Raw genomic sequence first — 14,263 nt, forward strand, 5'->3', positions numbered from 1 at the left:
CCTTATTTAATATTACAATCTCATTTTTTTCTTGTGTCATTGATTTCTCTTCTCAGCCAGCTACAAAATACTGAAAGCTGTAAAATGACAATTATTCAAGATCTATATAACTGAGATTGCATATATAACCAATAGTTCAGCTCAAAGTAAACACTTTCTTACCATCCTGGGCCTCAAAGACCTTGTGATGCCAGCGGGCACTCCCAGGAGGCCTCCACTCTGCCTTGTACCTCAGAACAGGCACTCCGCCGCTGGACTCAGGCTCCTCAAACTGGATCTGTGCCGTGGTGGAGAAGGGCCGTACCTCACTCACAGAGGGGGATGATGGGACGTCTGTGACAGGAAAAGACACACACTGGTTACTGCTGAAATGGCAATATAACTTACAACAGGTACAGATAGAGAGTTGTGTTTTTCCGTCCTAAATTTATACGAGTAGGCATTTTCATCAAATTAATTTTGGATGGCAAGAGAGACACTGAAAAAAAACTATTTCATTTCATTCACATGAATGATTATTGACTTTCAGCCCGTTGCTGATAAAAGAGAGAGAATCCAGTGTAATTACTAACATTAGAGAACTGTGGTTTTGTCAATTCATTTTAAGGCTACAGACTTGTAATCTTCTACACTGTGTGAGAGTGGCTGCTGTGTTATTGAGCGATGGTGGGAGACTGCATGAGCACACAGTACCAGTAGTGGTTATTTTTAACTGCGCTAAATAAAATCCTTAAGGCTGTTTGTTTTGCTAAACAACCGAATGAACCGAACAGGAAATCATCTGTCAGTGGTTCTTTCAGCATTTGAGCTTGATATAAAAGCCATTTAACAAATACTGATCTGTTTCTATTAAAGGAGTGTCTCTATTCAGAGGTTTAACTGTTACTTCAGTGTGTTTGGTAGCTATCACTCTACTATGTATCCTTTGTAGGGATGTCCCGATTAAATGTTTTTGCCCCCAAGTCTGAATCCTTTGATTTTGAGTATCTGCTGATACTACTTATAATACTTATATTATTTATCCGATACCTGATCGGCACATAATGTCCGAATCTTTATCGAGTAAGCAGTCACGTGATCGGATTGGGACAACCCTAATCTTTTGTAGGTGTGATAGATATGTATAATATTAAACCATAGCAGTTGTACAATTCAGGACTGACCGGCTTGAATCAGAAGAAACTCCTTGGACTCCGTTCCCATGTCGTTTGAGGCTGTGCAGTTGTAGCTCCCAAAGTCATTTTCTGACTCTGGCATTATCTGCAGGAAAGAGAGAGAGGACAGGAGCATGTTTACTGTACGAAGGCACAGAGGCAGAACAGATGAAGAAAGTTGTGTCAAGCCTCTAAAGGTGACCTTTATGTTTGTCCATTAGTGGAGCCTATTTTTATTTGTTGTGAGCTTTCCTGCTAAATAATTCAGGACATCTTTTCCACAATGTAGCTGAAAGAAAATCCTACACTTCAGTTCAATCCTCATCAAATTTTGATGAACAGAAAGAGTGTGAACATTTAAATCCACTACATGCTGGATTCCACATTAGTTAATAGAGCTGTGTACCTGTAAGTAGCTGGAGGTGGGGGTCCTGAAGATCTTGATGTTGGTCGAGTTTGCATTGGGCAGCTGGAGTCCATCGCGCAGCCACATAATAGACACTTCACTGGGGTAGGCCCTGACCTCACAGCTCATGTTCACAGAATTGCCTTCCCATGTGTACATTGCCACTGTGCCGTGGATCTTGGGAGCATCTAGATAAAACATTTACAATTCTCACATTATATTCTCTGTTTGAATGAGCAATATAAACAGGATATATACATGATATGATGCTATATTAGGAGAGGCATAATTAATGAGACTGCTGCAGCTAAGAACATTATTCATTGTCATCTCTGGGTGTTGTCACCTTTAATAAAGATGTACTATTTAGGCCTTTAAATCTTTTTCTGCTCAAGACTTAAAACCAATAAAAACATTCAAACCAGATTCAGTTACTGCTAAGTGATTTAGCACCTGCCAACAGAGCTTTGCAGTCTTGTTTAACTTCTAACCTTTTAAATAAAGTGAATACTTACAATGAACCTCCAGATACGCTGCTGCTGTGTCTTCTCCAATGGGACTCTGTGCTGTGCACATGTACTGTCCAGCGTCTGTGTACTTGACATACTTTAAAGTCAAAGAGGAGACCCGAGCATCACTTCTTACTACTACATTTCCATCTGGGCTCTAAAAGAGGAGAGAAAACAACATTCACATTTCTACATTCACAGAACATAATGTACATCTGCATGAAAGTGTGACCTGAAAAGATAGAAATGAAAATAAAAGAAGAGGTGACTGTAAATAAATTATGAGGGACTAGAAACATCCAAAGCTTTTCACACCGAGGTCTCACCATGTGAAGAACATGGTGAGTGGAAGACAGAGGAAAATTTTTAGTACTAAAGAAGTAGTAATATCATAGCCCTAATATTATGGAGAGAAAACCGTAATTTAAATTACAAATATGTTTCAAGTTATTTATACTACATGAAGGTTGGACATTGAATGAGAAACTAGTTAAATTATAACGAGCTGATAAATGCCTGTTCCACTACATCCGGATTTCTTAGAGAAGGAGATACAATGAGCTTCCTGCTGCTGACCTGAGGGGCAACCTCTCTGATAAGTTTCACCTGTCGTCACCTGATACTGACCCATTAGCCTTGGTGGCACGGTAGTTACTCTTTAAAAGAATCATTGCCTTTTTAAACTCTGAACCTATTTCAAAGTTGGAGTTAAAATAAAAGTATGAAATAAAGCAGATGTACATTTAGTTTGATTAGAGTATAAAAACGCATTAACTTCAAACCTCCAGTATTACTGATCATGAGCGATAGAGCTGCTGTAAATGGCTGTATTTCAGTGAACAGCAGCAGGACTAAGCCTGTGTTGCTCACATGGCTTTGATCCAGGCTGTCAAACAAAAGCATGGATGCTTTTACACATATTGAATTAGGACCATCCGGGCAGCCATGTAAGAGAAAACCTCCTTCGGTTGTATTCACATTCAATAGACAAAGCACGTCTGGGCCATTCATTATGCATAACGGGTAGCAGGAGCAGAGACAGTTGTATAATGCAGTACCCCTTTACTCTGACCCTTAGCACAAACAATTTCCCAACAACCTGGAACACTAACATTTGCACCCCACCCAGACACCTGTGAATCTCCAAAAGCACATCAGCTCTGAAAAACCCATACCAACCAAATAGTCTACCTCACAATCTGCTAACAGTCAATAGTCAGTATTAAGCAGAGTCAGTTAACAGCTTTCTCTGCTCCTCTACAAGACTGGAGACACATAGCTGAACATCAGGGCATAAAATTGCGAATACACTGAGGGCATGTTAAATGCATGTCTCGCCGAGTTTGAGCTGGCCTCGAATACAAATGTAGCCTTCTCTGACTGTACCTTTTCAAATCACTCACAAACATGCAGTGCATTCATAAACTAGTGCATGCTCTGAGCCTCGTAACAGCATCACCAACACAATTCTCACACTATACATACAGGAGGAAGCGCAAGGGCTCATGGATGGAATTCTAAACTATGTAAAGGGCCTATATTGTACTATTTTCTGATCTATGTTATAATGTTGTTTCCTTATCAAAAACAGATCTGGTTTGTTTCATTCACAAAATCCTGTATATATGGGTGAGTTCTTATCTCAAACAGAAAACACTCTGTTCCACCTTGTGATGTGGTAATGCAGGAAGTGCTCCCTGATGTTTTTAAACTCTATACACCTTCACTAGAATCATTTGGATAATTTCAACCTTGGAATTGCCAATCTCTATTTAACTAAGTAACAAGTAGCTGTTAACTTGAAAACTACCACTACATGAGCTTTGGGGATGTAGACAGACTAATAATAAAGGGTTACTCAAACGTGTGTATGAAACAAAACACAACTCCGGGTATGTTTTTAAGAAGGTAACAACATAACATGGCTAAAAGCTAACAAGAATCCATTTTGTGTAATATAGGACCTTTAATAAATGACTCCCGAATATTGTGTTGAAGCTAAGGCAAGCAACAACAGCACGCGCTTTAGAATTGCAAAAAACTAATTATTTTCAAATTATAGACCAGAGTGGGACGTAATAAAAAACTGTTGTTCTCCAATCCAATCAAACAGCCGTAAAATATCTTCCTCACAATGAATTAACACAGCATTGCATAACATAAAAGCCTTATCTCCTACCTTTAAGATAACTTCATTTCAATTAAAGCTCCTGCCGGGTTTTGCCAAATGAGAATGAATAACTTCTTAATCCACATCACTTTAATATGTAACCCCAAGGGAGGCTGAATTTCTCACCATTCTCCCATATGTAAACCCATATTCTGATTAAGTTGAAAAGGCCTGTGTGGGCGATTATTTCTGTGCCAATGTTAATTTGTTTCAGGAACAGGCATCTGGCTCCTGCAAAGCTGTCACACATTCTCTTCAATGCACATTCAGAGATGTCAGGCAAAAGCTATAGATAAATGCAAGTAGAAGTCATGAGATAAGAGTTTGGCAGCGGACCATGCGAGGACATGTGGGTGGGAAAGAACTCAAAAAGTGTGATTTCTCCTTCATAAACAGTTTGAGAAGAACAGAAGCATGCGGCACCAAACACAGTCTAAAGATGGCAAAGCACCAGGCAGATGTCCTGTTCTAACTTGAAGAAAACATACCAAAAAAATGTTTTACATAGACGGAAAGTTACAGGTTTTTCCCCTAACTAATCAAAAGTTTGGGTCTACATCCATCCCAAATTAAATTAAACAAGTTCCTGACATGAAAGATGGATGGTGTCTGAAAAAGTCATGCATTTAGAATACCTTGTGTTGCTCAGGCCGAGTCCATGATGCCTGTAAGGACAGAGACAGAACAACAAACAAAAGGCAAAGCAATTCTTAGAAAAAAAATAATTTGTATGCAGGCAAAGCTGGGGAGATGCATTCTGAACTGTCTGTCTTCTATAGTCAAAGAGCTTTAAGTTCAGCGTCTCATAATGTTAAGTATTTGAATTTTGTTTTAAAATAACAGGTTTAATGGAATATTTAGTGATAATTAACTGTACAGCAATGCTATTGTAATGTGAAAAAATTTGTATCTTGATAACGCCACTGTGTTTAAATAAGGAGGTCATTGGTTTATCAGGAACAAGCTATTGAACTGCATTTCAGCTATTGCTCCTAGAAGTACTTAAGCTACCTTGAGCCGTACTACAAGAATTATTCATTCTTCCCAATAACTGCTGTACACTTTGGACACTCTGTTAATAAATCAAAATACAAGTCATACTTCCCAACCATAGACTGTATAGATAAATGGACATAGCTAATCCACTAGCTGCTGCGTTCCAAATAGGAAGTGTTCATGGGAGCACTTCCAGCTCCATCGACTCCAAATGACTTCCAATTGACTTTACATTGAAAACTTGTCACCCCTCTCTGTGTAAATGCTGGTGTGAGGCTATTCCTTTTGGTTATAAAATGTTTGTATTAACCCACCCTCCATGAGCCTGGTGTTTTTATTTCACTATTTTGTCCATATATAAATGTATGTTCCTAATTAAGAGCTTGGCCCCTGTAAAACCGCTAGCCTCATGAGCTTCATTTGACTGGAGCTGAACACTATGGGTAATGTCACACTCTCTTAGTCCACTTCTTTATACAGTCTATGTTCCCAATACAATGTTTAAAGCGCAGGTTAACAGCACTAAAAGCTTTTGAAAGGCATGCTTGGTGAATTCTGAGATGCTGTTAAGAGTGACAATGCGATGTAATGACCCACAAAGAGTACTAGACCATAAAAGACATGATAAACAGCTATTTCATCAGGTGCAGTAAGAAAATGTAAGATATTTAAAATGAGCTGCTAGTGGAATAATCCTGAGGTCAAGCAGACAGTTCATTGACTAGATCACACATTACGCTTTCAAGAATTGACTAATCGTGACAAATAACAAATAATCTGTATCTGGACTATATAGGGTATAAAACACATAGATAAAGACCTTTACAACAGCAACATAAATCAAAATAAAATATTTCTGATTTCCATTGATATTGCCAATTTTATTTGTAATTATTAGTCTTCAGTTGCCTTATTTCAACTTTTATTTGGTTAAAAATTTAAAAATGAAAAAGTATTTGCTAAATGGTCATCTACTAAAATAATCATAAAATGTTGGAGCCCTATTTAATAACGTAACAGAATAAAACGTGTTCAGAATTGCCAGCATTATCCAATACAATTAGGTATTACTATAAAGGTTAAAAAAAAAGTGAGGTGAACAACTACTCTGCAAATGAAATGCAACCCTTCTTTATAGCTGTAATATATTCTGAAGGGCACTGGAACTCGCTGTCATAACGAGAGAAAAAAAAAACAACGCTTCACTAACACAACACAGACAGAAGGAGAAGGTGCCCAATTAAAAGCAGCAATCCAATAGAGAGGAGCATGGTCGCCCCACTCTCATATAGTGGTTTACAGAAGAGCGAGAGCTGACAAGTCACGCTGTAATATCTGTGACAGGTGTTTGGTAGAGACAAAGCACAGCAACAACAGTAGACAGGAAGTGTAAAAAGAAGACACAATCTCCAACAATATGGTGACGCCAGGTCCCAGGGGACAATCACAGCATTATGTTCTCCACTTCCACCCGAATCCTCCCTGACTTTGTTCAACATGAATTATAATGGAAGATTGTACAGGGGACAAACAATATAAAGATGTTTTATTCTTACATCTAAACCCTGTCTACTCTATGTGGGTTTTGTTATTGTCTTTTTACCGAGGCGAATTCTTTCTAGGACAAAACTGATAAGTATCACGCCATTTGGTTAAGTATTACGTAAATGAGTGTCTCTTTGTATTCATAGACAACAATGGTCAGGCTACCTTTGTGTGCTGCAAGCTTGACAACACCAGAAAATCATAATAAAAAGTATAATAACTGTACATTCTGTCAATTTCATGGATCAGAAAATAGACTAAAGTGAACTGTCATTTAAATGCCACAAATAAAACTGTTCATTTTGAGAACAAAGTTACAGCAGAGGCCCAACCTGAAGAGTGAAATCTTTCATGACAAATCCTGCTTTTGTTATGTACAGTAGCACTAGTCTTATTGTACAAAAGCAAGGCAGTAATCCTCTCTTTCTTTGTTATGCTCTTCACGGCTATCAGACAATGCGACCTTCTATTGACATTCAAAATCCTGTTCTTTAACTAAATAATGCCTTTAGTAATAATCCACTCTCACGCGTATAGCCAAACAGCAGTATGTACTGTCTGACAGTGAAAGAAAGTCTTATGAGTAAAGTCTATTCATAAAGACAAGCATTACAGAGTACTACCTAAACCAGTTTTCATGAGCACGGAGTGGACCATATTTATAAAAACAGTACTGATAAGATTAAGTAGTAGATCTATGTAGTTTTAAATATTTTTTTAAAAATAGTGAAATCAATATGAACAGTGACATTTCCATTTAAAATGTTGACCACAAAATTGAGGCTTTAGTCAAAGCCATCCGTGATGAAATACAGCCGTGATGATACAGAAAGCATGGCGGACAAACACCACATGGACACGAAAAAAACAATTAGCAGCCAGTCCCCATGCAGTCATTAGAGCCCCTGAGTGATGGAGAGAAGAGCTAAGAGCTACAGTCTACAGCACACACTCCACTACTGAGCAAAACACACTGCCACCAGAGCACAGCTGTGTGACACATGACGTGTCATGTGACCTGCTCCACTGCTGCACAGAGACATAGACCAGTGTGCTTCATATGGAGGCCTCCTGTTTAATACAGTCCCACCTGCAGGGATTATTCAGCCATCTTTAAAAAGGGCTGTTTGGAGGTTGGAACAAACCCTCTGATGACTCCTATTATGACAGCTTCTGATCAGATTGTCCAACCGACAACAAAAATAGAGAAGAGCAGATGGGCCGTGTGCTCAGCAGTAACATTGCTCTCATGAGGATTGACACTGCTCTCACAGGCAGCAGTGTAAACTGTGTAAACTGTGGCTCAATGGTGCTCATGTGCCAGCCTCATGTGGTGGTAATGTGCTTTACAGGGCTCCACCAAAATACATGCCCCACTCAGGCCTGTAGCCAGCAGGTGTCTCCAGTTTAGTCCTTCTATCATGTCTGCTCTTGACCACCTCAACTGTGGCACTGGCCACCAGCCTACAGGAGAGAGTGTTGCTTTGGCTGATTTTAAGTGGATCACTTAAAGAAAATAAGAAACAATGAATTTTTTTTTTAAGTAACATGACACCAATGTTAGACAGTCTACTGCACAATGGAAACGACAGACAGAGCTGGGCTTGAATCCAGGCAACCTCATGCTGTGATGAAGAGGTCACATGATCAGGTAATAGCGGCACAGAAATGCTGCTTCGTTGAGGTAATCATAATCTTCAATCTCACTCTATATAACCCATATTTTCAAATATAAATATATATATATGTATATATATTTTCTTCTAGAACAACATTTTTGCAACATTGCTCTGGTACATTTCTGTGCCACATCAGTGTCATACCTGATAGATCCTGTTAAGATGTGCCTGTTGGGAGAAAATGGAGTGCATGTAATGGGCTGGCTCCAAAACTCCATGGACTATAGTCTTTCTATTGTTCACCCCCTCAGTTAATGAAAAGACAGTACAACCTTGAAGAACTGGTTGTATGAGCAACACATGTATGAGAATACCAATTAGGTATTCATTGATTTGGATGCTGTGAAAATGAGATATTTCCAGCAGTATCAAGGATGTAATGTATGTAGTTATCAAGAAGCTGCCAAACAAATGTATCAAATGAAAACACAATTCAAGTGCATATTTGAATAAATACAGAGCACTAGACATTTTTGGCAATTATACATCCTCTTAATGTAAGAGTACAAACAACAGCTAATTCTGCAAGATCCAATCTGCAGGTTCACGTTGCTATTCAGGGAATAGTGGCCGTAAACCTGTAATGAAAGTGCATCTGCAAGTGATCAATATAGCTCTTGAATTTAGGTTAAAGGTATTCAATTTCTCTCCTTAGAACACTGGTGTCCTGCTTTGCTTTGTCTGCTCCCCAGGGGTTTCAGAGTGCCCCCATTAGAAAGCACTGAGGCACTGTCATATAACATCTATCCACAGATGATCTTTTAAAATGTGTCCTTACTTTGTGGTTAGAAGGTTTCACAGCATTTGGTATTTTTTCAGTGTCGTGCAGTGCAAAAATAGGACCAAGACACTATGATCCTCCTTTGTGCAGGTGCGGTTCATTACTGGAGTCAAACAAACGCTCACAGGACACCAGTATTCAAGGAAAGAAGTGGATAGCGCGGATTCAGGCACTTTTCTTGCTCTGTCGGCCTATATATTTGAGATGAGTGCTCAGACTTTACCTGCTCTCCTTCAGTGAAGACGTGCTCACCAGAACTCCAGCTGATGGTGGGTGTGGGGTCGCCCGATGCCTCACATGTCAGGGTGACGTGCTCCTCCATCTCGGAGCTGGTTTGATTCACGATGTATGTGATCTTAGGTTTGACTGTAAAACACACAAGGCTTGTTAGTCAGGTGGGCTGACAGTTGAGACGGTGAGGAGCAGAGAAACTAGAGTTCAAAGGCTGGATGAGGATCCGCGGCTTGACAGGCAGGAAATATGAAGACTAAAGACTCAATATAAGGATTGTCTTTTTCATTGCTCGCTCCGAAGCACTGAAGCTTTCCTTGTGTTTACATTGGAAATCAAATGTCAAGGGATTCCAAAGCTGACCTATCTACAGAAAGAGAACATTTCTAAAGAACCACAAGAAGTAAGAAGTGAACTATGTGTGCATTATTTAAAGCAGTTTGATGGGTAGTCAATCAAACCTGAGTAACCTGAGTCTGATTTGATTAAAAAGAAAAGCTTGATTGAAAAAGCTTGTTGTATTATGTGTTTTGAATGCAGCTCAGGCAGTAACGAGCTTATGCGCACTGCTAATTTGCTTTTTGAAAAGATTGTAGTAAGCATGAAACTCATTTACAGTGCTTTGTTTATCACAGTAAACATAGGGAAGGTTATTTAGCAAAGAGCCTTGTTAGCAAGTGAACCTTAAAATGGCACAAACAGGTGAACAGTAGCCTGAAGCTTTGTGTCTGCAGTGCTGTTCTGAATATTGTGCATGATGAATCAGGGAGGCTTCTGCTGAATATAAATGCCAGCACACAACCATACATCCTCACTGTGACTTGAGAGATTGTCTTTGTTCTACACTTTGTTAGCTTCCAATTTGCCTTTATGTTGAGAACGTGCTACACAACAACAGTGCCTTTCAATAAATTCAACATGTCATATCAAACATTTATGCTAAATATTGTGGTAATTCCAGGTGCACAGTTGGGCCTGTCTGGATAATTACAATATATCAACTTATCGTTCAATATATGAAAGATGGAACAATAACTTTTGGGGGTTGATATTTATCGTGGGGACTATTTTCTTTGGACACTCTTTGCATTATAGACACAAACTAACTACTTAATTGCATTCTGTTCTGTTGCATTCTGTCATTTATTTATTACAGTTCACATTTTTTAACAAGTTTGCATTTAGAATTGTCTTTTTGGGATAATTCTGCTTTATGGTTTGGTTTCAGTATTATTGTTTATCGTCTATATTTACTTCAGCAAAATATCGCACTTTATAATTTGCTCTTGTGACAGGCCTATGAACAGTTATGGTGCCACAATAAGGAGTTTTTAACCAAGGAGTAAAATAACAGTTATTTTACCAGCTAAACCTACACTGTTGGCAAATTGTGGACCACTGTGGCATTAGTAGCTTGATGCAAGAAACACTAAAAAAAAAAAATCCACAAATGGATCAGACATATCTCTCTGATTCTGCAAACGTGTACACTGAGCTGTTGACCTCAGATCCTCGCTTATGAAAGCTCTAAATATCATGCTAAATATAGATCAAAATAACTATTTGTTCAAGAGCAGAAATGCAGGAACTCCAGCTCATCATAAGATTGCTATTTGTTTTTCAATTATACATGATTTTTCTCCCCAATGAGAGCAGACATGGACATGTACAATTGCAATAAATTACCACAGGCTAATACTACTGAATACTGACTGTAATATCAAAGCATATAATTGGTAAAAAAATAAAAAATAAAAATACAATATACAATAAACAATATACAAATACACACAACATATAAAGTATTCTAAAAAAAAAAAAAAAAAAAGTCTGTGCTGGGTATATAAGCTGATGCTAATTGTTCACATGGTGTTCTGTGAGCTGCAGTGGACCGAGCCCACACACCTGTGCTGTGCATACACAAGCTCTGGAAAAGCTTTCATTCATACAATGGGACATGTTTACTGCACAGTATGTGACGCAGGTATTCAAATCAATCCAACAGTGTTACAATGCTGCTATTACTTGTACTGTGTTATGTGATGTGATCCAAATGTTATTAGTCATTAGTCCATTCATCCATCCATTTTCGTCCGCTTATCTGGGGCCGGGTCGCGGGGGCAGCAGCCTAAGCAGGGACTCCCAGACTTCCTTCACCCCAGACACGTCCTCCAGCTCCTCCGGGGGAACCCCGAGGCGTTCCCAGGCCAGCCGAGAGACATAGTCCCTCCTGTGTGTCCTGGGTCTTCCCCGGGGCCTCCTCCCGGCGGAACATGCCCTGAACACCTCCCAATGGAGGCGCCCAGGAGGCATCCGGAACAGATGCCCGAGCCACCTCAACTGGCTCCTCTCGACGTGGAGGAGCAGCGGCTCTACTCCGAGCTCCTCCCGTGTGACTGAGCTCCTCACCCTATCTCTAAGGGAGCGCCCAGCCACCCTGCGGAGGAAACTCATTTCAAGCGCTTGTATCTGCGATCTTGTCCTTTCGGTCACTACCCAGAGCTCATGACCATAGGTGAGAGTAGGAACGAAGACTGACTGGTAAATCGAGAGCTTCGCCTTTCGGCTCAGCTCACGCTTCACCACCACGGTCCAATACAGCGACTGCATCACTGCCGAAGCTGCACCGATCCGCCTGTCAATCTCACGTTCCGTCCTTCCCTCACTCGTGAACAAGACCCCGAGATACTTGAACTCCTCCACTTGAGGCAAAGTCATTAGTCATTAGTCCAAAAAGCCCATATTTACAGAAATGGCACACAATAGTTATTGATAAAGCATAAACAAATAACCACACTAGTAAAACCAAGCACATATTAAGCCAATCCTACATCAGCACTTCTAAAAATCTTTAAACTGAAACAAAGACAACCCACACGAAACACACAATTTTGTGGCTAAGACAATGGACACATAAGGACACCATTTTTCATCTCCCACCCACTCTGCCTGCTATACCTCACTACAGAAGAGATGAGGACAGCATGAACAGCACTGTCTTACCAAACACTCTCAGACTGAGCTCCTGTTCAGCCTCTCCAGCCTTGTTCGTGGCGATGCAGGTGTATTCGCCCTCGTCCAGCTTAGACACATCCATTATCGTCATTTCTGAGCCATCTTCATTAAAGCTGTACTTTTCACCGGCTTCAAGAACCACTTTATTTCTGTTGAAAAACACATGCAAGCCAAGGAACATTTACAAGGTGACTCAACACCACTAATACTGCTTTTACTTCTCTGACACTGCATTTGTCAGAGATCAAGTGGAACTTAATACCAACATTTGTTACAGTATGGATTTGGGTCTTTTTTTTTTTTTATCAATAAATAGTGTCTCTAAAAATGGTTGTGTTTTTGCTCAGTTAGACCATCCTTGGACTGATTCCAAGTCTTACAAAGCTAACTGCAGCTTGAAAAGCAAATAGATCAGGGACAAAAGCAGAAGCTATCAATGGCTGCTTTGACATAATGGGGATAGTGTGCCTATTGCAGGAGTCTGGTCGTCAGGTTTCACTGTTTAGATGTTCCTGTGATACTCCTTCTGCATTTAGTCAATTTGTTTGCTTATAACAAACAAAAAACTTTCACCACAGTGCTGCAAAGAACATTTTAGGCAAACCCAACACATTTGTTATACAAAATAATGAACCTTGTGTCAAAAGGTCTTTGCATACTTTACCTTGCCCATGTGACCATGGGTTCAGGATAGCCATCCGGAGCACATGTCAACATGGCTGTATTTCCAACTTCTGCTGTGGCATTCACCTCAGACTGCCATACTCTGATGGTTGGGAGTACTAGGAACACAAAAAAATATAATAAAAAGCAAATCAAAAACACAACAGCTACAAGGATAACATGCCGTCTAAATCCTAACCCATTAACACACAAGGTTATGTACGTATGCCCTAACCTGAACCAAAATATGTTCTTAAACCTAAACATAATTCCAATCCTAACCTTCCATTTGGTATTGCACTTCCTGGAAACAACAATTTGTTAGGATAAAATATCTTTGATACCAGGTTGCTGTGGGCAACAGTTTCTATACAGAGGCTCTCAGAGGATGTCCCGAGCACTTGAGCGTCACAGGACACCTGCTGAACAAAAGCTGAACAAAAGCATCAAAGAGCCAGAGCAGCACTGACCATTCACTACCACCTTGATGACCCGCAGATCGATCTCCCCGCGAGCGAACTGCCGAGCCTCGCATGTGTACAAGCCCTCGTCCGTCTTCTTTATCCCACGGATTTGAAGATGGTTGTTGGGCAGAACTTTAAACCGAACTGACACAGACAAAATAAAGTGCGGACTGTTAATAATGCACATCACATTCAGACTGTAGACAATGAAGCAATCAAACAAGTACCACACATATTTTACAGCTAGGCTTGTTTAAAAACTTTGTTGATTAGAGGTGAATTTTCAGGAGTAATAACAATGCAGTAGATGCAGATAAATGCTGGGAGGATGGGCATGTCTTTGGGCAGTATTTCAGGAACCATGGCTATCCATGGTTCCTGAAATAGTGGCAGCCATTATTAATTATGTGACACACTTTAAATTAAAATAGCAGGATGCTTCTCCATTAATAAAAGTTGTTTCCTAATTTAGAAAAGGCTCTGTCATAAAATTAAAAAAAAAAAAAAAAAAAAAAAAAACATCTAGCAATGTCGGTTTCAGAAGCAGTTTGATCAGGTGTGAGTAGAAAAGCTCCTGTATGCTTCAAACAGTTGCCTTCAATGGAAGGCACAAAAATCTTACAGTAACATCAACAATAACACCAAGTTTA

General features: G+C 39.7%; 1 protein-coding gene across 1 annotated transcript in view; it reads right to left on the bottom strand.

Moving 5' to 3' along the window:
• The window catches only part of ncam1b (neural cell adhesion molecule 1b), a 43,058-nt gene that overhangs the window by 8,234 nt on the left and 20,561 nt on the right, over positions 1-14,263 (bottom strand). The window contains exons 5-14 of the mRNA XM_055166898.1: positions 13,620-13,757; positions 13,151-13,268; positions 12,475-12,635; positions 9,464-9,606; positions 8,604-8,627; positions 4,875-4,904; positions 2,076-2,226; positions 1,561-1,748; positions 1,164-1,260; positions 163-333 (exon numbers count right to left, since the gene is read on the bottom strand). Of these exons, the coding sequence (XP_055022873.1) occupies positions 163-333; positions 1,164-1,260; positions 1,561-1,748; positions 2,076-2,226; positions 4,875-4,904; positions 8,604-8,627; positions 9,464-9,606; positions 12,475-12,635; positions 13,151-13,268; positions 13,620-13,757 (1,221 nt within the window). The remainder of the gene's footprint in view (positions 1-162; positions 334-1,163; positions 1,261-1,560; positions 1,749-2,075; positions 2,227-4,874; positions 4,905-8,603; positions 8,628-9,463; positions 9,607-12,474; positions 12,636-13,150; positions 13,269-13,619; positions 13,758-14,263) is intronic.

The sequence above is a fragment of the Boleophthalmus pectinirostris genome, unplaced genomic scaffold (assembly GCF_026225935.1).
Source record: "Boleophthalmus pectinirostris isolate CB_2022bp ecotype Guang Dong unplaced genomic scaffold, ASM2622593v1 HiC_scaffold_9, whole genome shotgun sequence".
Taxonomy (NCBI): Eukaryota; Metazoa; Chordata; class Actinopteri; order Gobiiformes; family Gobiidae; genus Boleophthalmus; species Boleophthalmus pectinirostris.